At 40.7% G+C, this 27,009-nt stretch overlaps 1 protein-coding gene across 1 annotated transcript in view; it reads right to left on the reverse strand.

Moving 5' to 3' along the window:
• Positions 1 to 1,185: 1,185 nt before the first annotated feature.
• The window catches only part of LOC132078095 (neural-cadherin-like), a 40,921-nt gene continuing 15,097 nt past the window's right edge, over positions 1,186 to 27,009 (reverse strand). Inside the window, exons 13-32 of the mRNA XM_059480008.1 lie at positions 25,792 to 25,919; positions 24,401 to 24,587; positions 24,125 to 24,268; positions 22,348 to 22,631; positions 19,817 to 21,434; positions 17,862 to 17,955; positions 16,917 to 17,101; positions 16,119 to 16,351; positions 14,835 to 15,112; positions 12,961 to 13,175; positions 12,540 to 12,667; positions 11,590 to 11,717; positions 11,217 to 11,349; positions 10,957 to 11,137; positions 8,033 to 8,199; positions 7,112 to 7,376; positions 6,085 to 6,265; positions 4,407 to 4,660; positions 3,347 to 3,501; positions 1,186 to 2,928 (exon numbers count right to left, since the gene is read on the reverse strand). Of these exons, the coding sequence (XP_059335991.1) occupies positions 2,527 to 2,928; positions 3,347 to 3,501; positions 4,407 to 4,660; positions 6,085 to 6,265; positions 7,112 to 7,376; positions 8,033 to 8,199; positions 10,957 to 11,137; positions 11,217 to 11,349; positions 11,590 to 11,717; positions 12,540 to 12,667; positions 12,961 to 13,175; positions 14,835 to 15,112; positions 16,119 to 16,351; positions 16,917 to 17,101; positions 17,862 to 17,955; positions 19,817 to 21,434; positions 22,348 to 22,631; positions 24,125 to 24,268; positions 24,401 to 24,587; positions 25,792 to 25,919 (5,360 nt within the window). The 3' untranslated portion in view covers positions 1,186 to 2,526. The remainder of the gene's footprint in view (positions 2,929 to 3,346; positions 3,502 to 4,406; positions 4,661 to 6,084; positions 6,266 to 7,111; positions 7,377 to 8,032; positions 8,200 to 10,956; positions 11,138 to 11,216; positions 11,350 to 11,589; positions 11,718 to 12,539; positions 12,668 to 12,960; positions 13,176 to 14,834; positions 15,113 to 16,118; positions 16,352 to 16,916; positions 17,102 to 17,861; positions 17,956 to 19,816; positions 21,435 to 22,347; positions 22,632 to 24,124; positions 24,269 to 24,400; positions 24,588 to 25,791; positions 25,920 to 27,009) is intronic.

Genomic DNA, 27,009 nt, shown 5'->3' on the forward strand with positions numbered 1-27,009 from the left:
TATCCCTGCTCTTAGAACACATATGTCCTGGGGAGAACATGTTGACCAGCAGAAGCTTTTATCTATTTCAGTAAATTAGCTGTGTCTCTCTAATGTTTTACCAAGCGAAGAGTTCACAAAGGCTGTACAGGAGGTTTGCAATATAGATACATGATTACATACAATAATATTACAGTACTAGAAAAGTTTTTCACCCAGAGGGTGGTTGGGCAGTGGAATGGGCTACCCAGAGAAGTGGTTTCAGCACCAAGCCTGGCAGTTCAAGAAGTGTTTGGACCATACTTTTCAGGCAAATAACATGACTCTTGGGGCTGTCATGTGCAGCTCTCAGCTATTAGCATTCTGCATCTTGCTATAAGTGACCCAAGGAGATAGAGGATAGAGATAGAGGTTCTTCTTTCTCACCTGCCATGAGGAAAGAAGTCCATTACATGTCCTGAGTTCAATGCAATTTATCTTCTGTTGTGCATTTACTTTGTATGTTCAGTTTTTTGAGGGAAAAAATTAAGTACTGCTTCAGCTTTCCTGAGTTATTTAGTGCATCCAAATGTAAAATGTTCAGTTTCAGAATATGAATTACAAAATAACCCTCAGGGAGATCATAGTCTGTTAGCATGATTTGTAGCACATTGTTCAAATTGGTCTCTTTTGGAAGAGACAGTTTACCAATAATTATGCTAAGTTTTATTTGATACCATATTCAGAAGAGGCAACTTAATAAAAGAGCAATAAAAATGTATATCCACTTCTTTCACTTAAAATGTTGTAAGAATTCAACACTCGGAAGAGTCACCTTACTGAAGTTCTGTGGCTCAGCAGTTTTCATTTGCAGCAATCACATATTAATATCCCTTCGTATAAGAAATGTAGTTTCTTACCACACTACACGTTTTTAGAAAGGAGAAAAAATTTACATGAAACAATATGTGGCTATATGCTAATATATGCACCCGATTTATTTTTTATGACTCCATAAGAACGATCAGTGCCCAGCCATGTGAGGTTTGGGCATGAAGGAGTGGCTCATGGTGACTCCTTCTCCAAATCTTTCTAATAAATACTACTAATTTAGTGTCATTTACACAAATAATTTTATTAAATGACTGCAAATTGTTCACATGGTACTTTTGTTCAGTTTATTTTTGATCTAAACTATTTGTTCTAATAGTATCAAAATCTTCCCTCTAGGTACAAAACTAATTTACATTTGCATTCTTTATGCCAAGTAAAATGATGAAGAGTGATGAAAAATCTAATTTTAAAACATCAATAATAAATCAAAGCAAGTGTCAAGACTATGATAAAAAAACAAATGTTGAGTATCATGGTAATTAAAAAATCCCACTGAGTTGAAAACAGTTAAAAACCCCTTGGTGCTTTAGAGCTTACAAGCACTCTGTAAGCACCTATTAACATTCACACATCACCCCATGCATTGGGAGCTGCCCAAGAGGGGAGCTCCAGCTTCAGAGAGTTAAGAGAGAAAGGGAAAGAACAAAGTGATTTGCTCATGGTCACAGAGGTGAGTGTTCAAGTCAATGTCAGATTTCAGAAGCTTCTGATTCCCTTTTTTCCATTCTAAAACCAGTTGTTTTTTGGAGAGCAGGTGGAGACAAAGGAGTAGAGGCTAGGTTTCCCATGCTTTCTGTTTTGAGGATCCCAACTTTTACAATGATTGTCCTGATTGAAAGAATTCAGTTCCAACGTTTGCCTGGATATCCTTCTGTCTTGTCTTCACACTTGCTATCAGCTCTTTTGTTTTCCAGCTCCACATTTTGAAGAAGGGTTCCATGTGAAAAGCAAAGCTGGACATAAAAGTTTACTGAAAATAAACTTTTCCCAGGTCTTACAGCTGCCTTTAAGAGTGTAAAATTGTCACAAAGTCATGTTCACGGATGGGATCTTGCTACTCTTTTCCCCTTGGTACAGGTAGTCAGAAAAAGGGTCAGACAGAAAAAGTCCCATAGAGTTGAGCAGCCTGTGAGTGTGGTGGTGTGTGTCATGTCATGGAAGAGCAGAGTTTAGGAGGATATAATAAAAGCTGACAAGAAACCAGAAATCGTAAATGTTTTATATTTAACATTGGTAATAATTATTTCACAGTCTAAAATTAATTCCATTTTAAAAAGAATGCCCTATGCATTGTTACCTGCCTGATAGGTTTCACATTAATACTAGGGAGAAAATAATTCAAGTTCTTGCATCCACGATAATTCTAGTAAGTCAGTGTGGTCTACATAAATAAAAAAGGATATTATAATACTATTCTATAGCTATTCTACATTCCAAAGTTTTCAAGAAAATTCATGCTTTAAAAGTCTTTGCACTTATATAATGAAATAATTTTGTAGAGTGCATATAAAAAGATTATTCAGATTATCACTCCTGGGAAAAGTGAGTATATCATGCTATTGTAGCCAAAAACTTGCATCATGTAAGTTACTTGATGTAACATATATAAAAAAGGGCAATTTTATAAGTAGTGTCCATATGTCATGACAATGTGTCAAGTTCGTTTAACTCTGGTTATAAATTTTCATTTGAGACTGAATAGAGTTCTTTAAGCTTCTCAAACTTTGACCCCCACTCTTGGAGGCAATCATAATTCAGATCTTCATCCCCACTGATGGAATCTAATGAGCTAAGGCTCCCTGCTAGAGAGCATTGCCCTTCCAAGCAGTAAAAATGAATAGTGTCAGCTGGAAGACTCTTTAGATCATTGTCTGCATCCCGTACGATTTGAGAAACATATTCCTTGAAGTCTGGGATGCTGGTAACAGCTGATATTGATTGCTTTTGATGTGCATGTTTGGGGAGTGAGTCTCTTTTTGGGCCAGTTGGTGTCCTGGAGTGTGGAGCAGCTGCTCGCAAGGAGGAGCGGGGAGTTTTATGGAGAGGTTTCTTCAGTTCATCTATATTGTAAGCATTCTGGAAACAAAGAGAATGCAAATATCAGAGAGAAACAACTCAAAAGGAAACTGACTGAAAAAATGTTTTACAACACAAAACAACACAAGACTGAATTCTTTGAGTTTTCTACAAGCTGAAGAAGGGAGTGCCTAGTTCAGAGGACTAAGTTCAGATCATACCAAATCCCTTTGTGTAATGGTAATTTTCAGCTAAATCAACAATGAGGTGTCCAAAGCCCACCCTTGAAAGTGGGCACACACGACCAGCATCATTAAAGCTACAGACGGGGCTGAAATAGAAGCCTCCCAGTTAAGAGGATTTCAGGTAAAAAAAGAAGAAGAAAAAAGCCAATTTGAGAAGAAGTTAACTAAAAGGTCTGGGAAAGGAAAGTGAGGAGATGTTGGATTTGCAAAGCTGGATTGAAGCTGCATCATACCTGGTCACGTTCTCCACCTCCTTCTTCATTATAATTGAAGACATTTTCTCTAACATCCTCCCAGCTTTCACGCTCTTCAGGAATGTGGTAAATTCCTCCTTTCCGAAACCCTGAACTTCCCCACTGACTCCACACTGTGTAGGAAACCAAGAGTGCTGGAAGAAATAAAGACACGTACTTGTTATATGAGGTATGACAAGGTATGTTGCATGATAAACAAGTAGTTATATAATTCCTGAGATATTAAATCAACTCTTAATTTGACAACTAAATTTGCAGGTAAGAAATGAGTATTATTAATATACAAACAACTAAAATTCATGAATGTAAAGAATAATCTATGTATATTACATCATAAACTTCATTAAAAGGGTATTTTACTTACCTAAAGGAATCCATTTAAATAGAAGGCATTTTGGCCAATCTCTGGCCTTTCACCAATCCTGAGTAAATAAGATACCCAAAGTAAGTAAACCACTGTTTTAATGAAGGTTACAAGTGTAATATAATCCTGGAGTCTTCGCTATTATGAGATGTCTGTGCAGTTTATCAACACAGTTTTATGGTATTATTAATTTATGGTGTTACTAATTTTTCAGCCAAAGTGCAGCTGAAAAAGGACACATTATGAACATCTCTCTGTGCCCATGCTTTTAATGAGGCTTGCCTTTTAAGACCATGAACTTTCTAGATCTCTCTTCTTTCCTAATATGTGAAGAGCATATGTAGCTGTAGGTTCTACCTACTATAAATGTAAGGGCTCAGGGCAGGTGGGGGTTTCACATGGATGTGGCTGCACACAGAGTTGGACACAAAGATGGAAAGCTCTTACTTAAGAGGGATTGAAAGTAAGTGACTGGAAAAGTCCTAACTTTGCTAGAACTGTCCTCAAAGCAAGTAAACTCTAACTATGTCCTGATGTCTGTCTCTTAGCTTCTTCAAATAGTGATCTCCAGAAAAGGCAAAATACTGATCACAAGACTCAAAGGTAAAGCAGACTTAATTCAGTGGAACAAGGTACAAGATTAAAAATAAGGAAAAAGGGTACATGATCTCCTACCTAGGAAGACAAGGAGGCACATGCTGATTGCCAGAATAGAGCCAGAGCTTAGTCCAACAGGTCTTGCAGCCTTCACCTGGCTAATTTCACACCATCTTCCCTTGTAACCTTCAGGGCACTGGCAGATAGTCTTGTCTTGGGACTGAGCCACACAGGTACCCCCATTCCTACAGGTCCAGTGTCCACAAGGGGATGAGGTACAGTGTCTGAGCCCTGTAAGGGTGTCAGTCACTTCTACTTTCCCAGCTGGGCACCTGAACAACCAAAGCAGATGATGTCTTATAGGCAAGCAAAGCATCTGGAGCTGTATGTTGTTTTGTGCAAAGTTTGTTAATGTTTCTTAAAGTAAAGTTTAATTATTCTCAAGCAAACCACAAATCCACATTGCAAGTTTGAAATACATGGAGAGTCTAACTTAGTGAGCTAGTAGACTTATGAAAACATGAACACATGTTCTGGTTTCCTGATTGAGAAGATATGCAGAAGAGCTTCACTCTTTCCTTAAATGAGGGAGCCATCATTTTCTGACTAACCCTTTTTCTCAATCCATGTTCTAATCAAAGACCCTGAAAGAAAATGGACAGCTGAGATCAATAGGCAGAGAGCTAGTGAGCATGTGGTATAAGTTCAGTAATGTTCCTTTGGACCCTGGGGAGAAATATCATTGACCTTGGAATGACTCGTCTTGTCTTTTAGGATTGATTTCTTCTTGCATGTAATTGGAGAGGCCCTGGAGGTATAGTGTGAGGTCACAGATTTCTTTCTGCAATCTAAAGAAAAAAATGGACTGAAAAAATGGCAAAGACTTCATATTGTTCTTTCAGAAGCAGTCTGAAGAATGGAGTGTCCCCAAGCACACTTAAAACAATCTCACAGCCTCTTCTAGCAAAGAATCATCAGACTTCACAAGTGCCAAATTTCGTCTGAATTCCAAGAATTCAAGTGACTCTTCCTCTCAGTCCTGCATGTATTTATGTTTGGGTTTTTTTAAACAGAAATGCCTGTATTTTGGTTTGCATATTTTAATAAATATTTTGAAATTTTTCTTTAAATAGCAGATTTTCTCCAAGAAACTTACTGTGTAGGATAACAGCTGTTGGGCTTCAGCTCTGGCCCTGGGAAGCCAATTCTAGAATCCAGTTTTGTGACAATCTAATTTTGAAAGTCTCATTGTTTCATACAAATTATGATTAATTTCAACTTCTTTACAAGAAATATATGTAAACATGTATTTGCAATACACATATATATTTATAAAATATATATTTTATATACATGTATGTATGTATATATTGATGTGTATACACACACAGAGTCTATATACACTATAAGTGTATATATACACTATGTTGGTATTTTCATACAGAGGACAGACCAAAGCTTTTGCAATCCACCTTTTATTAAAGGCCATTTAATTTTCTCACTGGCCTTCTGGTGATCTTTTCACCATGGAAAAAAAGGTGGAGTAATTAGTAATTTTTCTGCATATCAGACTTGCATAGAAAGGCAAGTCTAGTCCATGACAGGATATGAGATGGAAAGAAGAATTTGTTCTCATAATGTCTCTCTCTGGCCAGCAGCTACAGGGAATTTCACTATTAGAAGCAAGTTGCCTGGTCAAAGGTGGAAAGAAAGAGCTTCCCAGCCATCCCTGGATGAAAACAAAAGCTTCATGTACCGGCACTCGTATTTTCTCCAAAGGTCTACACAAAGGAAGGGGCTGTAACAGGGCTGGCTGCTGCAGGCACTGGAGTGGCAGCCCATGGTGACCCCTTGCCGCCTCAGAATCAGTCCGAACTCTGTGCTCCTGCCCTCCACGAGGAGCGGCTGTCCGTCCAGCCGGACATCGCGCATACAGCCTGTAACAAAGCACAGGAGCACGCACAGGAGCACATTCCGTTTGCTTCTTCCCCACCTCAAGCCTTGCCCCCAGCACATAAGTAGGAGAACTTAAAGCATTGAAGAAAACTTAAAACATTGTTTAAAAATATCCTTATACTCCTCAGCTTTATTTTAGGAGAGAGACAGAAAATATGTCTACTGTGCTCTGGTCAATCTACAGATTGACAGTACTTCTGCAGGAGAGCTGCACTGTACCAATACCACAGTTCAGCAGAATGGTGCTGTGAATCAGAACAGCTCCACTAAATTAATCTAGATTTAAGATATAATCTTAAAAGTGGGGCTGAATAAAAAGCAACAGAATGGGAAAAGCTGTCTTCTTGTTGAACAACAATCTGTCTCAGCACACAATCCCAGGAAATGGAGAGAATACCACAAATTGCCTTGTAATTCTTTCTCCTCCTGCCAAAAGTTGTGTTGCCTGTTCCTTAGATCCTTCCAAGACAAAAACAGATCACACCACAAGTACACTGCTTGAGGCATGAGAAACCCTGATCTGGTAGAAGTGCCTCTGCCAGAGGGCTTGGAACAAGATGATCTTTAGGACCTCTTCCAACCTATTCTATGATTCTATGAAACAAAAAACTGAAGTGCTATTTTTTTTAATATTTACAGGAAATCTCATGCTTTCAACAGAACCAGATACAATGGCACATAGGGTTGAACACTGAATTCCCCAGTAAAGGAAGGGCATAGTAGTCCATATAGGAATTGTTACCTGGGTTGTAGACTATCCAATACACTCAAAGATGCCACTTTCAGGCTTTAATTACCCCCTATTAGGAATCCATCATATCACTTACCTTGGAAATCATTCTCTGAATGACTGGGAAGGCGGTTTCCTAGCACGATGCTTGCCCAATCCATTTCAAACCATCTATTCACACCCAAGACAGAGGTGACTTCCTGATCCCCTCCACCACTGTTAACACGCAGGGTAAATTCATTGTTGTAGCGCTCCATGGTCAGAAGAACCCACTGGCCATTGTTTATACGTAATGTTCTCATTCTCAAAAAGTGGGTGTTGTCCCCCAAACTGAAGTTAACACTAAAGAAACCCTCAACCACCTAGAAGAAGATGATAAAGACCTTTAATAACATAATTGCACTTCTAAATGTTATTACACAGTCCTGCCTCAAGAAATGGATGACAGTTTTTAAAATGGAAATGGCATTCTTGTTTTTAAGTGCTTTATTCCCAGATAAAAGTTACCACAAGAAAACTACAGGTGGAGGAATTATCAACTCTTTTTTTTTTACAGGCCACTCTTCTAACTCACATGAACTCTTTATAATCAGTCTTCTCCCTATTGATAGCTACCTCTAAGTCTTCCCAGCTGACCCTCCTGTTTCAATTAGAATAAGTAGCCTCTCTCTGGCTAGTATAGTTCACACAGCTTTTTTCAACAGCAACAAAAATGTAGAGGCAAGTTTGACAGACAGGGAAAGAGAGAAGCCAAGGGAAAAAGCAAGCAGGACAAGAAGAACAATGTTCTTCATTCACATGCATCACATGGACATTTTATGGGCAGTGCAAACTAGAATTGATTGCAAAGAGTAATGCTGAGATGGACAACACAAATGAGAGTAGTTACCCTCATATGGAAAATTCTTGCTGTTTTTACATGACAGAACAAATGTCTTTAACCACAAACCGCGTGTTTTTCTCTCGCTGTGGTACTCCATGACAAACTGAGAGCCTCAGGCAGAGCAGCTCTGCTCACCTCCAGTCGGATGTGGCCGTTGCCGTCGGCGGAGGCCAGGCTGAGCAGGGTGCTGTGGGAGATGCGGGTGCGCACCAGCAGCTGCACCCGCGTGCTGCGCGTGCTGCGCGTGCTCCTTGGCTCGTAATGGATCCAGCTGTCCCTTCCGAAAGCCCACTCTGGAAGAACTGAGCACAGCACGCAAAAACAAAGTGAAAACCTCAGAAATGGCTGCTCCCTCAGATTTCTGCTCTTGGAGAATTTACTAGCTCTGAATGTCAGAGTTTTAGATCTTAAGGAATTTTGGTAATACGATGAAGCATCATGGAAAGCAACCTCTGTCCCACTTCAAAGGGAATTAAGAGAAAACCAGCAAATTAAGGATTCAGAATTTAAGCAGGAAAGGGACAATTAGATACTATCTCTTGCAGTCTGCCTGTTACAAGCTAAATGTTCTACCCCATCACTCCTACACTGTGCCCAAATCACTTTGGTTTTTTTTAAATCTGAAGCATATTTTCCAGTAAAGTAGCTTATGTTGATCTGAAAAATAGAAAAACCAAACAACTCCCAGAAAAACCAACCAAAGAAAAGAACCAAATATTTCCTTCAGTAGTTTAATCCCATGGTTAAAACCCCCACTGTTAGAAAATTTGCACTTTACTTCCCATTTCACTTGGCACAAGAGAAAGCCTCCAGGAAGCCACAGGACTTTTTTAACTACAAAGGGAGATTAAGTTAGTGTTTACTATTTTAACTAGGGAAAATGCACTGAAATTATTTGTTTCCCTGTCCCTCTGAGGAACGCAGGGTCCAGCACAGAGTTTGATGAAGTTGCACTGCATACTTCTGTGGAAATCAAGCACCACTAAACTACCCAGGCCCTGATGCTCTTGCAGAGCAGGCACCTATTTCAGTCTCATTAGCTGACAGCGATTCTAGATCTGTTTTGGGTCAAGCTTAGTAGAAAAAAAAAGAAATTTCTTTTCACCAGATAAAGAGATAGTTCAAGTTAGTTAACAGACAGGACAGACACTGGGTCACCAACAGCTCATCAGATGTCAGTGCCGTGCAAGTAGAAATCCAAAGAGTACCCAGCTCATCCTGGGGCATTTAGTTTGGTTCCCAGGACATGAAATATCAAATGATCAAGAGACTTAATTTCTGCACTCTCTTTTCCTTTCACCGTTTGTCTTCTCTCTTTCCTTTCTTGAAGCATGTTTTCTTTTCTCCTCTAGGTTTCCCCCCCACATCATTTTTCTTAACCCAGTTCTTTCTTGTTCACTGTCTCTGCAGCTACAGGTTCTAGCTGATGAGCAGGCATGGGTTTTCCTGGGATGCTCCAGTGACTCCTGTCCTCAGCTGTCTGCTCCTTGCTGTGAGAATGTCACAGTCATTCATAAAGCACTGGCTGGACACCAGCATTTTGCAGCCCAATATATTAGAAGAAGCTGGTGCCAATCAAAGTTTTTCTGTTACATCAGGATATGACTTACAGATTTTGAACAATTGCTTTCTGAGCCCTTGGTTTGTCCCATAGTAATGAGGGGTAGAACCAACACAGCAGCTGGGCTTGTGAAGCAGAATTTAAAAATAGTGCAAAACAGAGTAGGATTTGAATCCAAGCAGACGTTTATAAACCAGTATGTCTGTCTGTAATACAAATAGCTTAACTATATTAACCAATTTTTTGGTCATTATGAACACCTTAAACAGTGAATGCTCCAGTTACAATTCCAGTCTTCCCCCTTATTGGACAGACAGGGTTTCCACTGAGTAATGTACAGTCAAACTATTTAAGTCTTGTGTGGCAGATGGAGAAAGAGAGGGTCTGGCTGCCTGCATTGGGTATTATTGTTCTGTATACAAGAAGGAAAATTAAGTGCATTGAGCTGAAAGGATAAGAGTAATGCACTATTGTCCTGTTCATGAATTCCAACATATTGATCCAACACTAGCTTGTAAGCACTCCTTTCCAGCTGCTCTCTGCTCCTCATCCTCACCTGTAGCTCAAACTACAGGACTGAGTGGGACAATTCTCTTCCAACAAAACCCCCCAGAGTTACAAGGCACTGGTGCTCTTTACAGATTGTTATGATCAACCACATTGTTTGTACCTTGTACCTAGAGGCAGGTGAAGTCCCAATAAACATCTGTCACTCACTTCTGATTCCTGCTTGGCTGATGAAGGTTTTAAGATAGAGGGGACAAAGGCAACTTCAAGTGTATATCCCCTGTACCCCAAACATGGATGTGGGCTACTAGGAGTTAAATAATTTATTTCCCAAGTTTTTGAATTGTGCTAAAATTTTCCACTTTCTTACAACATCTCAGAGGTTTTCATTATCCACCACGGGAAACTTTTGTTCTCTGATACATATTTCATGCTGGCTTTTACAGGATAACACATTTGGTGCAGGCAGCGTGATATTATGCCCTCACATACACCAACAGCTGTGGTCTAGGGGAATTGCTCAACTTGCAATTCATTCTAATGACAGATGTAAATGCAATTATCACCATTTCACAAATGGGAAATGGGGTCTGAAGATAACAAGAGGGTTATGCCCACAGGTTTCATATGTTCATTAAACTTCATTTTGGAATCAGCGTGAGCAGAGGAAAAAGGCACAATGCAGAATATTTCCCTTTTCACCACTGGGAAATAGGATGGGGATAAAAATGACAAAACAACCTGTCTGACCATTTCCCTACCCTGCAAAATAAAGGAGCTCTAAACATAACCCTCATCTGCGACATTAATTAACAAGAATTAGTAGGATCTTTACATCTTTGAAGATCTAAATCATTCCCAGAGTACAGCATGGTGTTGTTATTCTATTCTGTTCAAAGTCATGGCAGTATGACTTTGAACACTGGAACAGAGGGTCTGATGCTGCTTCCACAGATCCTCACCACAAATTTCTCCCTAGAACTTGCAGTACCTTTTTCACATGCTAATCCAGCATATCCTGGGGAACAGTCACAGTGGAAGAAATCCCAGCCACCAACACACTTGCCATGGGTGCCACAGGAGGCCATCCCACCACTCTGACACATTTCATCCATAAGGATACAGCCTGGAGCACTGTTCAGGGACTCTGCAGGGTGCTCTAAATCATAGACCTGGAAAAGGTCAAAGAAAACCATCACAGCAGGTGCTTACAATTAGCAGTAAACCCAAAAGTGATCTCTGTGGCCCTACCTTACTGTCAACGATGACGTTGCGTATGCAGCCCACAAACCCTCTGAAGTGCCTTTGGGAGTCACGGTAAGGCAAGGTCTGCTTAACTCCCCCCAGCTGCAGGGGCTGATGGCCACTGAAGAGCTTTCCCATGCTGGAGAGGAGGGAGGGAAAGAAAGAATTAGTGCCATGCAAAATACAGCAGCCTGGCTGATTTCACCACCCCACCCTCACCTTTTTCTGTAGCTCTTTTGACTAGTTGTGTTTCAGGGGGTTTTGTTGGTTTTTTTTGTTGTTGTTGGTTTTTTTGTTGGTGGTGGTTTTTTTTTTGGTTGGTTGGTTTTGGTTTTTTGTTTGTTTGGTTTTGTTTGTTTGTTGTTTGTTTTTTGTTTACCTCTGAGATCCCACAATCTCTCCAGAGGCTTCACAGGCAGACAGATCCATTTGGGAAATCTTCTTAGTGACACTGCCATTGTCTCTAACTGAGACATTCATACAGTTGTCAAGAATCAGCTTCACTTCCTAGAAAAAGGCATTATTTAAAACAATTATATCCAGAGACATGCATATATTTTAATTCCATATTTTCTTTCACTTCTCAGAAGATAGAACAGTAACTAGCAATTACAGTGCAGGAAACTTTGTTAAAATAATAAAATACTCCACATATTAATCTGGAAAGTTATTGCACATGGCATGTAACTAAAAGAAAGATTTAACTCTGCCATGACCATGACAAGTCATTGGCATAGTAGAGGGAGCATAGGACATTCTTGGAGTTTTCTGCAAGATCAGAACACAGAGAGATAACCTAACAGAGCAGAAGGTCTGTCAGGCTGCATCCCATATCCTGACCTGCCTTTTGGCTTGTCTTATGTGGGAGAGAAGGGGAGCCTAGCAGATGCCTTCAGCAGTGTTGTATCAGCAAGATATTCCCTGTACACAAAAGTGCATCTACCTCCTTTGTGCTACACATCTAAAGTCTCTTGCTGGGGCAGGGCTTCTCACTCAGATAAAGTACAAATGTTTCACCCAATCACATCAGGAAGCATTTAGGCCCTGGATTATCACAACTCTGTTGTCCAAGCAGCAGACAGGATAACTAAAGAAAGGAAATAGCATGGCCAGTTTCATAACTGGATCAGACTTCTCCAGGCCTTGTTTTGCTTCACTACTTCAAGACTAAGAGGATGTTCGAACTGACAAACTTCTACCCCTGCCATTTCAGAGATGATGGAAAATTGATTGATTGAGTTCCACAGAAGAGAGGAAGGATTTGGAAGGAATAACTAGGTACATGAATTAATGCTTACATAGGACTGCCTGTGCCATATTTACACTTGCCTTTCCATCATTTATAATTTTAATATTGTGCCAGCGGCGATCTGCAACATTAACTTTTTGTGACAGCTGCAGGAAAAGCTCACCAGAGCTGTGGCTCACAGTCAGCGATGGGACACCACCAGAGAGTTCTGCAAAGGAAAGACTCTTATTGGATATGCAGTAACCATGTTCCCATTCAAATGAAGTTGAAATTACTGTTGCAGTTAGATCTTAGTTGGAGAAGATCTTTAGACAGCTTAAAAAAAGTCCAGCTTCTAACAGTGACACAAAGATATGAATTAGGCATACTGGCAAACTATTGTGCATTCTCCTTATTCTCCAGGAGTAACTTTCTGAGCCTTTTTAAAAATAAAATCCCAAACCTATGAACTAAGTAGAATCTCACCTTCACATAAACACAAATACTCTATAAGGTGCTAACCTAAAGCAAGGAAGTTTTCTTTTTCTCCAGGCTGCCCTCGTGCCGCTGGTCCATGGTATAACAGAAGGCCATCGGCAACTTCAGTGACAAACTCTAAGGAGATGCGGCTCTCAAAGCAGGGCTGAAGAGGAGGGAACCAGGCATAACCGTGGCCTCTGAAGCTGTGTTTTGTCTGCTGGCAGTCTGGTCCATGAAAATTTGCAGCACATTTGCATCTATTTAATAAAAAAATAAAAGCAAATATGCACCATGCAAACAGAAAATGCAAAGGTGTTCTGAGAACAGGACTCTCCACATTAAACACAGGACTCCATGTTCCCTAGGCCATAGTACAGGTAAAGCACTAGCAAAACTTCAACAAATGTTTTGACTTGTTTGTTCAAACACAATATAAATTTAGTCTAAATTATAATATGTCTATGCAAGGATATTCTGTGAGTAAATGATGGACCTGTTGTAATACATAAAGCTCATGAAAACCTCTTACACCTTCAGCACAAAAAAAGAAAAACGTTTTTCACTAGGCTTAGTTATCAGCTTGTCTGAAGACTTTGTAATGCTGACAGGAAAAGCAAAGGAAAATCAGAATCACAGAATGCCAGGTGGAATGGCCCTCAAGTATAATTTGGTGCAACTTTTCTTGGCAAAAGAATGATCTAGACAAGATGGCCTAGCATCTTGGTAGAGTCCATTGCTGGGTAAACCACCACCTCCCTGGGGAGATTAATACAATGGTTGATTATTCTCATTGGGAAAGAATTTCAGCTTGTGCCCAATCGGAGTCTCTGCAGGAAGGGTGTGGGGAGGAAATATCACCCAGAAAAAAAGGGCTATGGCAGTCATAAATCTTGACCTCTTCATATTTATTGCAAGATACTTGCTAGTTTATTTCTTTTACACTATCAAACAAGAGACACTTGGAGTTCTTTCCTTAATGATCTGTAGAAAAAAATAGCCACAGTATGACAGTAACAGAACCTCTAAGTGGGAAACCAAAGGAACAACAGAAATGGGCAGAGGGACAGGAAGGGAGATCAGCTGGGCTCCTATTTCAGAGTTTCTGTTTGCTTTAGATTGCTAGTACATTTGAGAGCAGAATGATGGGGGTAGGATGCAGGAAAAGATGACACCCAAAACTACTGAACATGGAGCAAAAGCAAAGAAACCTCAGAATTGAACAAATCATACGTGACAGAGCCTGCCTAGAGTTTCTGAGCAGCAAAATTTCCCTGTCTGATTATGCCTGAGTAGCAATAAGAACTTTTGCATGACAAGAGCTTCTGCAGCTTCAGTCTGAGTCCTGTCACCCCTACTAGGGGTGCTATGAAGACACTGGCCAATGTTTCTGCTTTCCTATATTGGGATGATTATTTTTAAGCAAAACATGCTGGAAGCCACATTCTGGAATGGGATCAGGCCAATTCTGAGCTAGTACAGTCCTATAATTTCTTTTTCATCTTTATACTATATTATCTATGAGATCTCATTTTTGGAGAAACAAATAAGGCAAGAAATGTGGGGAAGAGGTTATTAAGTGGCATAAGAGATGTGATTAAAACATTTAACAAAATTAAAGTGTTTAGGGCAGGCTGCACAAACTAAGAGCATTTTGCAGGGTGGCATTAATGGAACTGGTGCAGCCTGGAATGTTCCCAAGGTTTTCCTGGAGACTATGTTGAACATAAAATATATGTACCTAATATATGTACCTGAGAATAGAGGTTCTTTTGCAAGACCTGTGTGTGAAGTAAAACAAAACTTAGATTTGCCACAATGAGAAGCCATGAAGTGATGGTTCCTGCAGCTTTGACTCATCCTCCTTACAGTCTGCTCTACATGCACTGTGTTTGTACACCTTACAGAGCTTTACCAACCTGTAGCCCAAATCGGTATCCACACATGTGCCACCATTGAGACAAGGGTTTGTCTGGTATGAGGAGCAGGAAAGATGAGGATTCTCCCGAGCAGCACAGCCACACACAGCATGGCTCAGGACTGTCACAGACACCAGTGAAACACTTCCAGCTGTGGTTATGGTTGGTACATGGTTCTGTTCATGCTTACTGACGCATCCGCTGCTGTGAGTGCACTCTGCAGTCACACACTCATCAATGCCAGTCTGGGTGATATTTATGTCCAGAATGCTTTCCAGCTGAAGAAGAATAATTAGTTGCATTCATCTGACTTTTCCACTGAGTTCACCAATGACAGCAATGAAAAGCCCAAGTCTTATTTATTTGCAAAACTGGTTGCTATGCCAATTCCTTCCAATGTCTACCTCACCCTATACAGCCAAAGGCAGCTCAGTCTGGCATCTGTTAAGGCCAAAGCCTTGGTATAAGTCAATTATAGCATGAATAAGCATTTTAAAGGCAAAAATACTCTCAATATGCATTAGACTGAGTGGATAATTTTTTTATCACTAATGGTTCTGATGCATTATTTACACAGCATATAAACTATATTTTTAATCTGAATTTCTGACTTAAAGATACTGGGAATTGGCACTGGATAGTGAAGAAATATCTTTCCTGGCAAGTATGAGTTGGTACAACTCTGCACCAATATGTTTTCAACAGAGCAAATAATTTAACTCTTTTCAATGGTGGTTTTGGTTTGGAAGGTTTTTTGGGTTGGTTTTTTTTTGGTTTTTTTTTTTTTTTTTTTTTTTGCTAGAGGGAAAGGAAATTTACTAAATTTTAAACACATATTCCAACCTGGTTTTGTACTGGAGAGTGGCTCTTTTACTACTTTGCTCTTTTAAGTCTAGAACCTTGAAATGTTTGACTGGTTTGGGAGTTCCAACTAGAGAACTAAAAATTGAAACATTAAAGCATCATGTAGAAAGGCAACAGCCAAACACATTCTTTATACAGTGTTTTACAGTCTTTTCAATAGGAAAAACGTGTTCGCAGTCCTAAAAGCATATTGTGTTTAGGTGACTTGATATGTATTTAGAGTCTGGCTTTCAGAACATTAGTATTTGAAACTTTTAGTATAAGTGCAAAAGGATTGTCTGATTTTACTGATTTAAGCTATCTATTTAAAACTATCACACATTACTCTCTCAATCATTCTAATTGTTCACATTCACAGGCATTACCTGAATAGACACAATGAGAAGATGCTGTGGTTTCATACACAGGATGGATACTTACCCAGGCTCTGGAAGCTGCTACATTGCCATTAAGTTTTTCTGCTTTATAATAAGGTGGGCCATAAACTGCAAACCAAACATCAACCCCTCGGATTGGACTCGGGCTATTCAGTACACTGAAAATGTGAACATTTTCCAGTTGAACTGAGATAATTTCTGAAAGCAGCTTCTTCATCTGGTAGTATTTACTTTGTTTTTCAGGGGACTGGGATATGAACTCCTCTGGTGTGATACCTGTAACAGCAGTTGAAAATTTGACACCTGTTTCTTGCAACTGTTGTAGCAATAGAAGAAAGGAGCAGCACAGAATAAATCATAAGGTTGCAGAAAATGGACTCAACTGCAAATTCAGGAGTATTGTAATTTTTAGGCTCTGAAATTTTCCATGCTTGCTTCTACTAAACCTGTGTGTTCTGAAACTTTTTAGACTTTTATTAATTACCAATTTTTTAAAATTATTTTTTAGAAGGAGAAACATGTTTAAGAAGATTTTACTTTTCCGCAAAGGTTGGGGATTTTCAGGCAGGCATTTGTTCAAATAAAGTTTTCCTTCTGAAATATAAGTTGCTGCATATTTTAAAAGTTGGTATAGAAATGAGACAACTTTTCCTTGCTGTCAATTTTCTCCATAGGTGCCTCTCCACATGCAGCATCAGAGGACCATGCAAAGATGCATTTTCAAATCCTAACCTGGAAAACTATTAATTCTCATCCCATGTCTAAGAGCATTCCAAGCAGAATTCAAAGTATCAGAGCAGTAACATTGCAGACCTAGACCATACTTGAGCACATTGCTTACCTGTTATTCGTACAGAACCAGCGTTACGGAGGGCGTCATCCTTGATTTCCTTCACTATAACCTTTACAGTGGAGATAACATCTGGCCAGACTCCATCAATGACTCTAACTCTTATGTTGTATGTTCCTGGGGGGGTTCCTTCTTTAATAGTCAGCAAACCTGAGTTATCATTAAGGATAAAGTACCTGTAATAAGAGTTAAGCCAAGGAACAAGCTATGAGAAGTTCAAAAGCTAAGTTCTAATTATCATCACTGGTGGTTTTTCTGAGCCACTTTCTATTTATCAAAGATAGCAGATGTGTTCTCTCATGAAAGGACAGAGCAGAACAGAACTTTTTTACATTATCTCCTGTGGCTCCTAATGACTCTTCACCAGTGTATCATGAAGGTTTTGTCCTGCTGCTGTGCTGTATTAACTGTGTAGGAAGACTAAAGCTGCAATAGCCATAACTTTGGAAATAGTGCAAACTCCTAGTGTAGATACATTCACTGAGAGTGACACTCTGTCAAAACCTCTGAATGGCACATGTACATCTCAGCTCCAGTCACAATTCAGACACTCCCAAGTCTATACATCTAGTATTAAAAAGGTCTTGAAACCAATGGTGACATGGAAACACCAGGAGCTTGGATGAAGGAATTTAGAAGTTAGTAGGTATGTTTCCTGTAGCAGCTCACTGATACAGATTGTGGGAATGACTGTGAACAGGAATTCAGAATTCTGGCCCATGAGGCAATGGGCAGCAGACTGGTTAGGCATGCAGTGTTATTTACTGCAGCCTCACACTCAGAAGGGCTTTTGGAAATCTGCACACTGAAGTGTCTAACCAACAAAATTATTTTGTACTCATGTTTTCAAAAAAGAGTCAGTGTAAAAACTTGCTGTGATTTTGTATGTGCTCTATTTTCCCAGAAAATTTATGCAAAATTTTTCTCTCCAAATACCTTGATGTCTTCCCTTCAAATTGGTAGATTTTGCGATCCCAGTCATCAGCATCAGGAGCAATGACCTGGCCCAGCACAGTCGTGGGGAGAATACCTGGAACAACACAGCACACAGGTGCACAGTCAGAGCTCTCACATGTACACAGACAGGTTCTGGTCTAAGCACATGTGTCATAAGCCTTGAGAGCTCTACAAAAACAGTTGTGGTAGTTCTTGAGAGCCATGCACTGGTTTGCAAATGCCACATGGTGCCCTGCTTGTCACATGTTTGCTGTATGACTACACAGATTTAATTCTACAGGTAACTGCAAAGAAAAGCAATGGGAATGCAAAAAGAAAAGCCGCCTCTGAGAATTTTCAGTTTTATCTGCATTATTCAACCAACTTACAAAGTGGTTTAGACAGGGATTGGTGTTTGGGCAGGACAAACAACCAAAATGCAGACTGGGTTATAAAAAGCAAAAACAGTAGCAATTACAGCAAGACAGAAATAACAGCAAGATAGAAATTACAGCAAGATAGAGAGGATGCCCAAAATACAGTGGCCAGGCTTATTTTGAGTAGATGGTGAGACTGGGGTGAGATGGAAAGCAGCATGTATTCTGCTTGTTTTGCATCCTCTCAGCAAAACTGACAGATTAGTATTTTCTGGATTTACAAAACTTACTTCTGAAGGAAAGGTTCCTCCTTACTTCTGAAGGAAATAGTTTTCTGAATTCATAAACCTACTGAGTAAAGAATCAAGGATACACAAAAAGGATAAATGCAGGAGTTCACCGTATGACAAGGAGCAGCACAGACCCTGACAACCGAGGAACTGAATGCAAGGAGAGGAAACTGTACCTCTCTGGCAGCTGTGGCAACACTCACTGGGTATTTTGCAGGAGATACAGGATGCCCTGGTGTTTCATTCCCACAGGATATGAATGTAACATACAATGTGATAGTAGCCTTTTGATTCTGCCTCTCCTTTATATTTTAATTAATCAAAGATCTGAGGTCTTGAATAGTCCCTCTCAGAAATTAACTAATGTACCGATGAAAGTAACAACTAATATGGAATTCAGGCTTGAATGAAAATGTTTGGTATTTAAGCTACAGACAGGGTTTCTCAGCAAATAGAAACAGACTTGGTTTCAATTTAACAAGAAGCTGAACTGGAGTAATTATGCAACAGGCAGTACAAGGCTTCAGTACAAATAAACAGCATCTACTCAGAAGTAGTTCCTAATGTGCCACAACAGATAATCTATCTAATGCGCTATCAAACCATAGGACACAGAGCAGAGTAGAAGAGGAAGGAACGCCCTGAGCCAACATGCAAGCATCCCAAAATATTTTTACTTGTGTGTTTTATTTTCCTGATGGGCTTATTATGGGGGCACCAGATCACAAGAATACTGCTGCCTAATTGCCAAAGCAAGAAGGGAAAGAAGCTTCTCTCACACTGCATGCAGCCAGCATTCACAGAAAACTCCACCATAACAGCATCTTTCAGCTGAAGACTTAGATGAATGTTTCAGCAGTTTACATATGAGTTCAGTATAAGTGTATTCATTAAAATTCAATGCAGGAGAAAAAGTTCTCAGCATTCAGACTCATAATTTCTCAGCAACATTATGAACTTTGGTAATTTTTTCTCCCCTGATATGTTAATGCTGCTGAAAAACTGTATCTGAAACCAAGAGACCATTACTCAAGTTTGACAGAAAGGTGCCAAGAAAAGCAGCCAGTTATGCTCCTTCTTCAAGGCTGGCTCACTTTCTTCTACAAATCAAGTGGCCCAGAGACCTGTGCCCCACATACCTACTGCTCTCTGTTGGGGTTTAAGCAAACTTCAGTAGCACCCCTACTGACAGCTAATGTGGAACAGGATACAGTCCTCCTGTAAAACTTAAAGCTGCCTCTTTTGACCCTGTGCCACACTTGGAAGCAAACATCAGGGGGTGATTTACCATCATAGCTGTAAATGAGACACTCCATGTACCCAGCAGAATGCGGGTGGTCATTTTGGTCCCCGATGTTGACGGTCAGCGTGTTGGTGGAGCTCATGGGTGGGATCCCGCTGTCTGTGATCAGGATGGGCAGGAAGAATGCCTTGTGCACCTCCCTGTCAAAGGTGCGCAGGGCAGTGAGCACGGCACTGCCGTTGTGGAGGTCCTGCAGGCTGAAGCTGGTCAGGCTATCCAGATCACCGAGGAGGCGAAAGGAGAAAGGGGCTCCGTTCGCAGCAGTGTCCCGGTCCTTGGCATACAGCAGTGTGGAGGTCTCATTCATTTGGACAACCTGTGGAGAAGCTGTGTTTTCCCAGACCACTGGGTTATAATGTGCCTCGAACTCTGGCCCATTGTCATTTACATCCTGCAGAGTCACCAAAACAGTGGCACTGCCGGTCAGAGGGGGCTGTCCCATATCAGTGGCAATCACAATGAGTTGGTACTGAGCCGCCGTCTCATAATCCAGCAATCCTGCAACCATCAGCCACCCATCACTAACCAAAGAGAACTGGCCACCTGGATCAGACTTGTTTAGCAGGTGGAAAGAAAACCTCCCATTCAGGCCAGAATCCAAGTCAACAGCAGAAACCTGAATAATTTTGGTGCCAACTGGTACATCTTCCCCAAGTGCAGCCACTTCATAGAACTGCGGATAGAAGACAGGAGCATGATCATTTGAGTCCTCCACATAGATCACACAGTGAGCAATGCTGAAGAAATCCATGTCCTCTGCTTTCACAGTCAAATTGAATACCCTCTCATGAGGTTTCTCAAAGTCGACCCGTTTGCGTAGTCGGATAAACCCACAGTTGTTGACTTCATCTGTCTCTATGGAGAACTTGCGGTCATTGTCCCCATCAACAATGCTGAATGTCACCATGGCATTTTCTCCCTCATCTCTGTCCACAGCAGACACCACTGCCACCTCAGTGTTAATACTCGCATTCTCGGAGACAAACGCTGTGTAGATCCTTTGCAGGAAGACTGGAGCATGATCATTCACGTCAGTCACCAAAATAGTGGCAGTGCCTGTCCCAGTGAGCCCTCCTCCATCTCTGGCCTCAACCACCACTAGGTATTTGTCTTCCTTCTCATGGTCCAAGGACCCAAGCACCGTAGAGATGGTGCCACTAACTGAATCAATTGAGAACAAGTTCAAATTAATTTCGTTTTTGACGTTCTGAATGATACTGTATGTTAGCACAGCATTTATACCAGCCTTGGGGTCATCGAGGTCCACTGCTGTCATTTCCATGATAGGAGTGTCAGCTGGAGAGCCCTCAGGGATGTGGCCTGTGAAACAGCCATCCGACACACAGAGGAAAAGGGGCGCGTTGTCGTTCACGTCCCTCACTTCTATGATCACATCTGCAAAGCCAGTCAGGCCCTCTCCGCCCTCATCCGTGGCGAGAACGAGGAAGCGCCACGTGGATCGCTTCTCCCGGTCCAGCCTGGTGTGTGCGCTGATCTCACCTGTGCTCTCGTCGATGCTGAATTCGCTGCCGGCTCCCTGCCCGTGCAGGGAGTAGCTAATGGCAGCTTGATCTGCTGCTTGGTCAGGATCTGTTGCAGAAGCCTGGAACAAGCCACAGCAGGCAAGTGTTTATGTTACAAAAAAGGAAAATCACACTTCTCTTATTGATGGCAGCTGCTACAGTGCAGGTTAAATGAACAGTGTGAATTTTAACAGCAAGCATCTATTGGCTTGAGTCATTCAAGTACTCTTTCAAAAAATATTATGCACAGCCTAGAGAAACAAAACCAGGACATTTCCACAGACTAATATATTCTACTCCCCCATTTATTTTGGAAAGAGAAAAAACTGTAGGAAGAATCAAAATAATAACAGTTCTGCTGAGAAAATATTTGTTGTGAAAATTTTGGAGCTGGAATACAAAGGCATGCAGAGGCTGATTCTCTCTGAGTTTACAGACTGCTGTGAAAACAGGCCATACATCCAAGCTGATTATCAGCATAGGCCAGAGAGAGCTCCCAGCTCCTGATTTATATCCAGGGATTGTTTAGGAGATTGCTAGTTGGACCTACCAAGAGCTGCTCTAACAACAAAACAATGAAGATGACTGAGCTGGAGTCAAAGAACAATCCCTGGTAAAGTTTATTTGGTAGCAAAAATTTAACCATTACATGCATAAAGTACACATGCCAACCATTCTGTGCTTATAGAGTTACTCAAAATGTGCCAAATCTTCTTTGTAAAGGAAATTATCCCATTTTCCAATAACTAGAAATCAGTTTGAAAAAGACTCTAAGATCAAAACCAGCCGCTATTTATGTAGGTGAGGAGAGCAAGTCCACCACGAAAAATTACCAGGTTTACTTTATTCTATTCTTTACAGAAAGTTGCTAGCTAAGTCCTAATAACAGGCCTCACCCACCCTAAATGCACTATCTTTTTGTATTTGTGTGAATGGATGGGATTGGCTGAACACAAAGCCAGGTTTTGCCCTGCTTTGTGGAAACTGCTTTACCTTTAGGACAAGTACAGGCAGATCAGTGAGCTCCTCCAAGACACTGCCCTGGTATTCATTCTGAGTGAAGACTGGTGCTTCATCGTTCTTATTGACAACATTGATGATGATAAGAGTGTGGTTTTCCCATTTTCCATCAGAAGCTACAAGCCGGAGCTCATAATGTTGTTCTTGTTCATAATCCAGAGGCTGAGCAATGAAGACAGTTCCAATCTCAGGTTCCACATCAAAAACCCCTTTCACATTTCCTGAAGTGATCTGATACCTTAGTTTGGCATTTGCACCTATAAGAGAAAGAAACAATTGTCCCCTGTTCTCTCTATGAAATGTTCAATCCAGCTATGCACAAAGGACATGTATCCAACAGAAACCTTATTTTCCAAGATTGTTGTGGTGTGTGCTTGTGAGATAAAACATAAAAACACACACAGAATGATCTGTATATGAAATTTGAAGGTTTTGTGTGTAGTAGATAGGAGGCTAGGTTTGCATTTATATTTACAAGTATAATTTACAGACACAGACAAGCACTTGTTGATTGATAATGGAGAGACTGTGTGCCTCTAAATCATTGTGCATTCATTTGCCAATAATAAAAATGTAACATACTCTGAAAATACAAGAAAATCAATGTTTCCTAAGCCTCCCATTTCAAATGCCAGTATTCCTCAACTTTTTTTAAACCACTGGGTGGTGCTAAAATAAAACAGAAGTCCTCTATTTTGAGCAAGAATTCATCTTCGAACACTCCACCTGCGCAACAACAGCTCTTTGTTTGCTGTAAAACTTTTAGGAACAACAACAAATAGTTTAGTGCTTCCTGTTTACTTATTTGGAAAGGTAAAAAAAAAAAAATTGCATTTCAGTATACAAAGTCATTTCCTAAATTAAATAGGTGAGCTGCTAGGAGCAAGAAGAACATTCAGCTTTTTAAGTTGTGAGTCAGCTGTGGATGACATGACTAGAGCAATATGGATGGCTAGAAAGTGAAAAGGCTTTGCAGCACTGTCACTGAAAGAACAGTCAGCTCTCACCTGCTCCCAGCAACACGTCCCTCTGGCTCTTATCCGGGCTCTGTCACTGGCTTGCCTTCTTTTAACCAACAGATTTGTTCCTCTTCAGCAAGTTGAGCTGGACCAGCTCACAAAAGCAACCAAAATGCAAAGACAGGGACTGACTGTTGTCAGCATGTTGTACATGCTGTTGGACTGGCTCTGTCCATCTGGTCTCACCACACTGTAGGGGTAGCTTCACACCATCACAGCTGGTGTCAGGGTGAGCCCAAATGGAAGGTCTGACTTTCCCTTTCTTCCTGACTTCATTTCTGGCCATGCCATCCCACATTTTCCACTGTTTGTCAGTTTCTTCCGCAAGTATATTTAACCCACTAACACACCAAAAAACACAACTTGATTTTTTTACAATAGTGGGAAATAGAACTGACTCCTAGGGAGATCTTGAAAGCACAGGAGTCAGCAAAAAGCACGCATGTGCTCTGGAAAGTGTATAAAGTTACAGCAGTGTTGTGATTCAGGCTGATTTCATTCTGCCCCAAAGACATTGCCAGCTAACTTAATCTTTGCACTACAAACCTGAGCACCTAATTAAAGACAGCACTCATAGACACCCAGAACTTCTCTCCCCACTTTTACAAATGTTTGAAACATGGAATTGTCTCCTGAGTGCAGAGAGCTGTTTGTCCATGTAGGAAGTAGCCCTACACACAAACACACATTAACATGAAAAGGATTTAAAAGGACATGCAGGGGCCACTCACCCTCATCTTCATCATCTGCTGTTGCTGTCACAACAGGACTCCCCACCTCCCTGTCCTCATCCATGCTGACCTCATACACTGACTGAGGAAATGCCGGGGCGTTGTCGTTCACATCGCTGACAAAAATCCTCACGTAGGCTGTGTCTGAGACATGCAGGAGGAACACAGAGGAGAAATGGCAGAGGTGGAATACCCTGCTTTATTCCAAACAGCTCACATACCTGCCAAGCCTATGAAAGTTAAAAAGCCCAATACAGAATTCCTTCTTAGTTTTACCTGTGTTGGGCTGCCCATGAACACCAGGTCTAGCAGATTCTGATAAGTCCTGAGACTGAACTTCAATCAAGTAAGAGGCTCTTTTCTCTCTGTCAAAAGATGCCTGGGTATAAATAATTCCTGTCTCAGGTTCAATGGTGAAGAACTGATAATCCTCATTAGCATCTTTTAATATTAAGTAGTGAACCTAAAAAGGAAGTTATTAAAAGAGGTTACATTTTCAATTTTCATTTGTATGTCTAAGTGCTGTGACTTCCCCCTTCCTCAGTAGCCTCCTGGTTGTGTCTGCAAAGTAGCAACATTCTGAGGAAAGACAGATCACCTGAACAATTTTTTTCTAAGTATTTTGTTTATTTTTATATAAAAAGTGGAGAATTCTCAAACTGAAGAACATCTGTACCAGTGACATCAAGGCACATCAAGACCAGTATCTAATCTCCAACAGTGGCCAGTTAAGAAAGATCAAGAATAACAGAAGGAGAGAGAATGTATGGACTGGCATTTTCCCTGGTGTCTCCTCAGCTTCTAGTAATTCACTGTGCTTCTGATTAAAAAAAAAAACAAAAACAAACAAACCCAAAACAAACAAAACCAAAACAAAACCCAAAACAAACAAACAAAGAAACAAACAAACAAACTAATAATTTGGGTCCTGTTCAATGAGACTGAATAAATGAAAACCTCCACCAATGAAAGCTATTCACATTTTTCCCTTTAATAAAAGTCATTCTCCGAAAAAACACCAGTTCAGTCCCCACTCTCAAGTCCTGCCCAGAGCAGCACCAACTGTTCTACCACACAGGTTGCTCTTCAGAAGCTACAAAATGACAGTTCCAGAACAGCAGAGTTCCCAGAATCTCCACTAGCTAGAGTTTCTTCACAGAAGAGCTAGTAGGATTTTTAGAAATGGCTCAGGAAAATGCAAAGAAAATGAGCAATTCCCTTCAGAATTCTGCTCTTTCCTAGGCTTGGGTCATTATTACTATGATGGTCAAATGCTGGTTTGACCAATGATGGTGTTTAATCGACCATACTTAAAACGCTGTGAATAACTGACAATAATCACTGATGGTCAATTAAAAAATGAGCTAAAGAGGCAGGAGTTTGAAAACATGTCCTGCAGCCACAGCCACTTGTCTTGTCGTGGGAGCAGCCCAGAGAATCATGCAGCAGTGCTTTGTCATGGTTGCTGGATCAGGATGAGCTGCAGGACCCTGAGGTCACTTCTGGCATCTTCTCTCCTGCATCCCGTGAGAGGCACACCAGCCATAAGACACACAAATGCTTGACAAGTGTAAGAACTGCTGGTGGCTCATTACCCTGCACGTTCTCACTAATTACAGTACCACAGCTTGAGTATGGTGAGGAAAGGAACTGGATTAAGGTCAAACCTCTCCATGTAGGCCAGAATCCAAGTCCATAGCTAACACCTGAACCACGGACGTGCCAACATCTGCTCCTTCTGGCACAGACGCCTCATAGTTAGAAGACATGAAGAAAGGAACATTGTCATTGACATCTGAAAAAGGAGGTGATGAGGATCATGGTAAGAAAATATTTTAAAACTTTTTTGTTTACTTTTGTGGTTTTTTGGTATTTTCCCCACAGTTGTATTTTGCTTGGAGGAAGGACTTTTAAGGATTATAGTAATAAGCAATCCTGCTCTGGGTTTTCTCATTCTCATGGTAGCAATCAGGAGACATTTTATAGACACTGGGCAGTTTCTGGGAAACAGTGGCCTGATCCCAGCTGAGATAGTGGCTAATGGTTTGACCAGAGATATACTAAGTCTGTAAATGCCAGGACCAGGAGGGCTTTCATCCACAGCTAAATTGCTGAAAAAGGATTTTTTCTTGTGAGCAGAATAAAGTTTCTGCCAAATTCTGGTACCAATAACTGCACTACATGAAAAACCTTTTGGGACAGGATCCATAACCTACAATGAGGCTCAGACCCTGCGCTACAGCCTGGAGGGGTTTTGCATTGGTGGATTGTGAAAGACAGGACAATGCTGTGATAAACTGAAGCAGGAAAGTTGGATTCCCTTTCAAATTACTACCCCATTTTCATTTCTATGGTGGTGGGCAAGACAAATGTTTTTGCTGGAGACTTCATTTATTCATATTTTCATTTGGATGTCTGCCTAACAAAAGTAACTCCACTAATCCTGCAAAAACAGGGATTAATATCAGATTTATAGTTTTATGTGGATCTACTGGAACAGAGCCTTATGAAAAGACCCCACTATAAGGAGGTTTGGATCAAATTTTTGAAAATTGCATTTATCATAAGGATAAATTTCGTGCCTGTAATCTCAGTATGCAATGGAAAATACTGAATGTAACAAAAACCCCTAAACAGATATCCAACACAAACCTGGCCTATCTGAGCTGTTTTGCTTTCTATAGCACAGAGTATTTTCAGTAATACTCATCTCCTTTCAATAGCTTGGGAACAAGTACTAGGTTTTTCCTCCTTTCGAAAGAAAATCTTTCTAAGTACCTTTACAGAACTACAGTGCTGCCTAAACATTCAAACAGCTCATTTTTGCACTACCACATCTCCACATTTGATGGCTGTACTTAGGAATTGCCTCAGACAGACCTCTT

Source organism: Ammospiza nelsoni, chromosome 1, assembly GCF_027579445.1.
Source record: "Ammospiza nelsoni isolate bAmmNel1 chromosome 1, bAmmNel1.pri, whole genome shotgun sequence".
NCBI lineage: Eukaryota > Metazoa > Chordata > Aves > Passeriformes > Passerellidae > Ammospiza > Ammospiza nelsoni.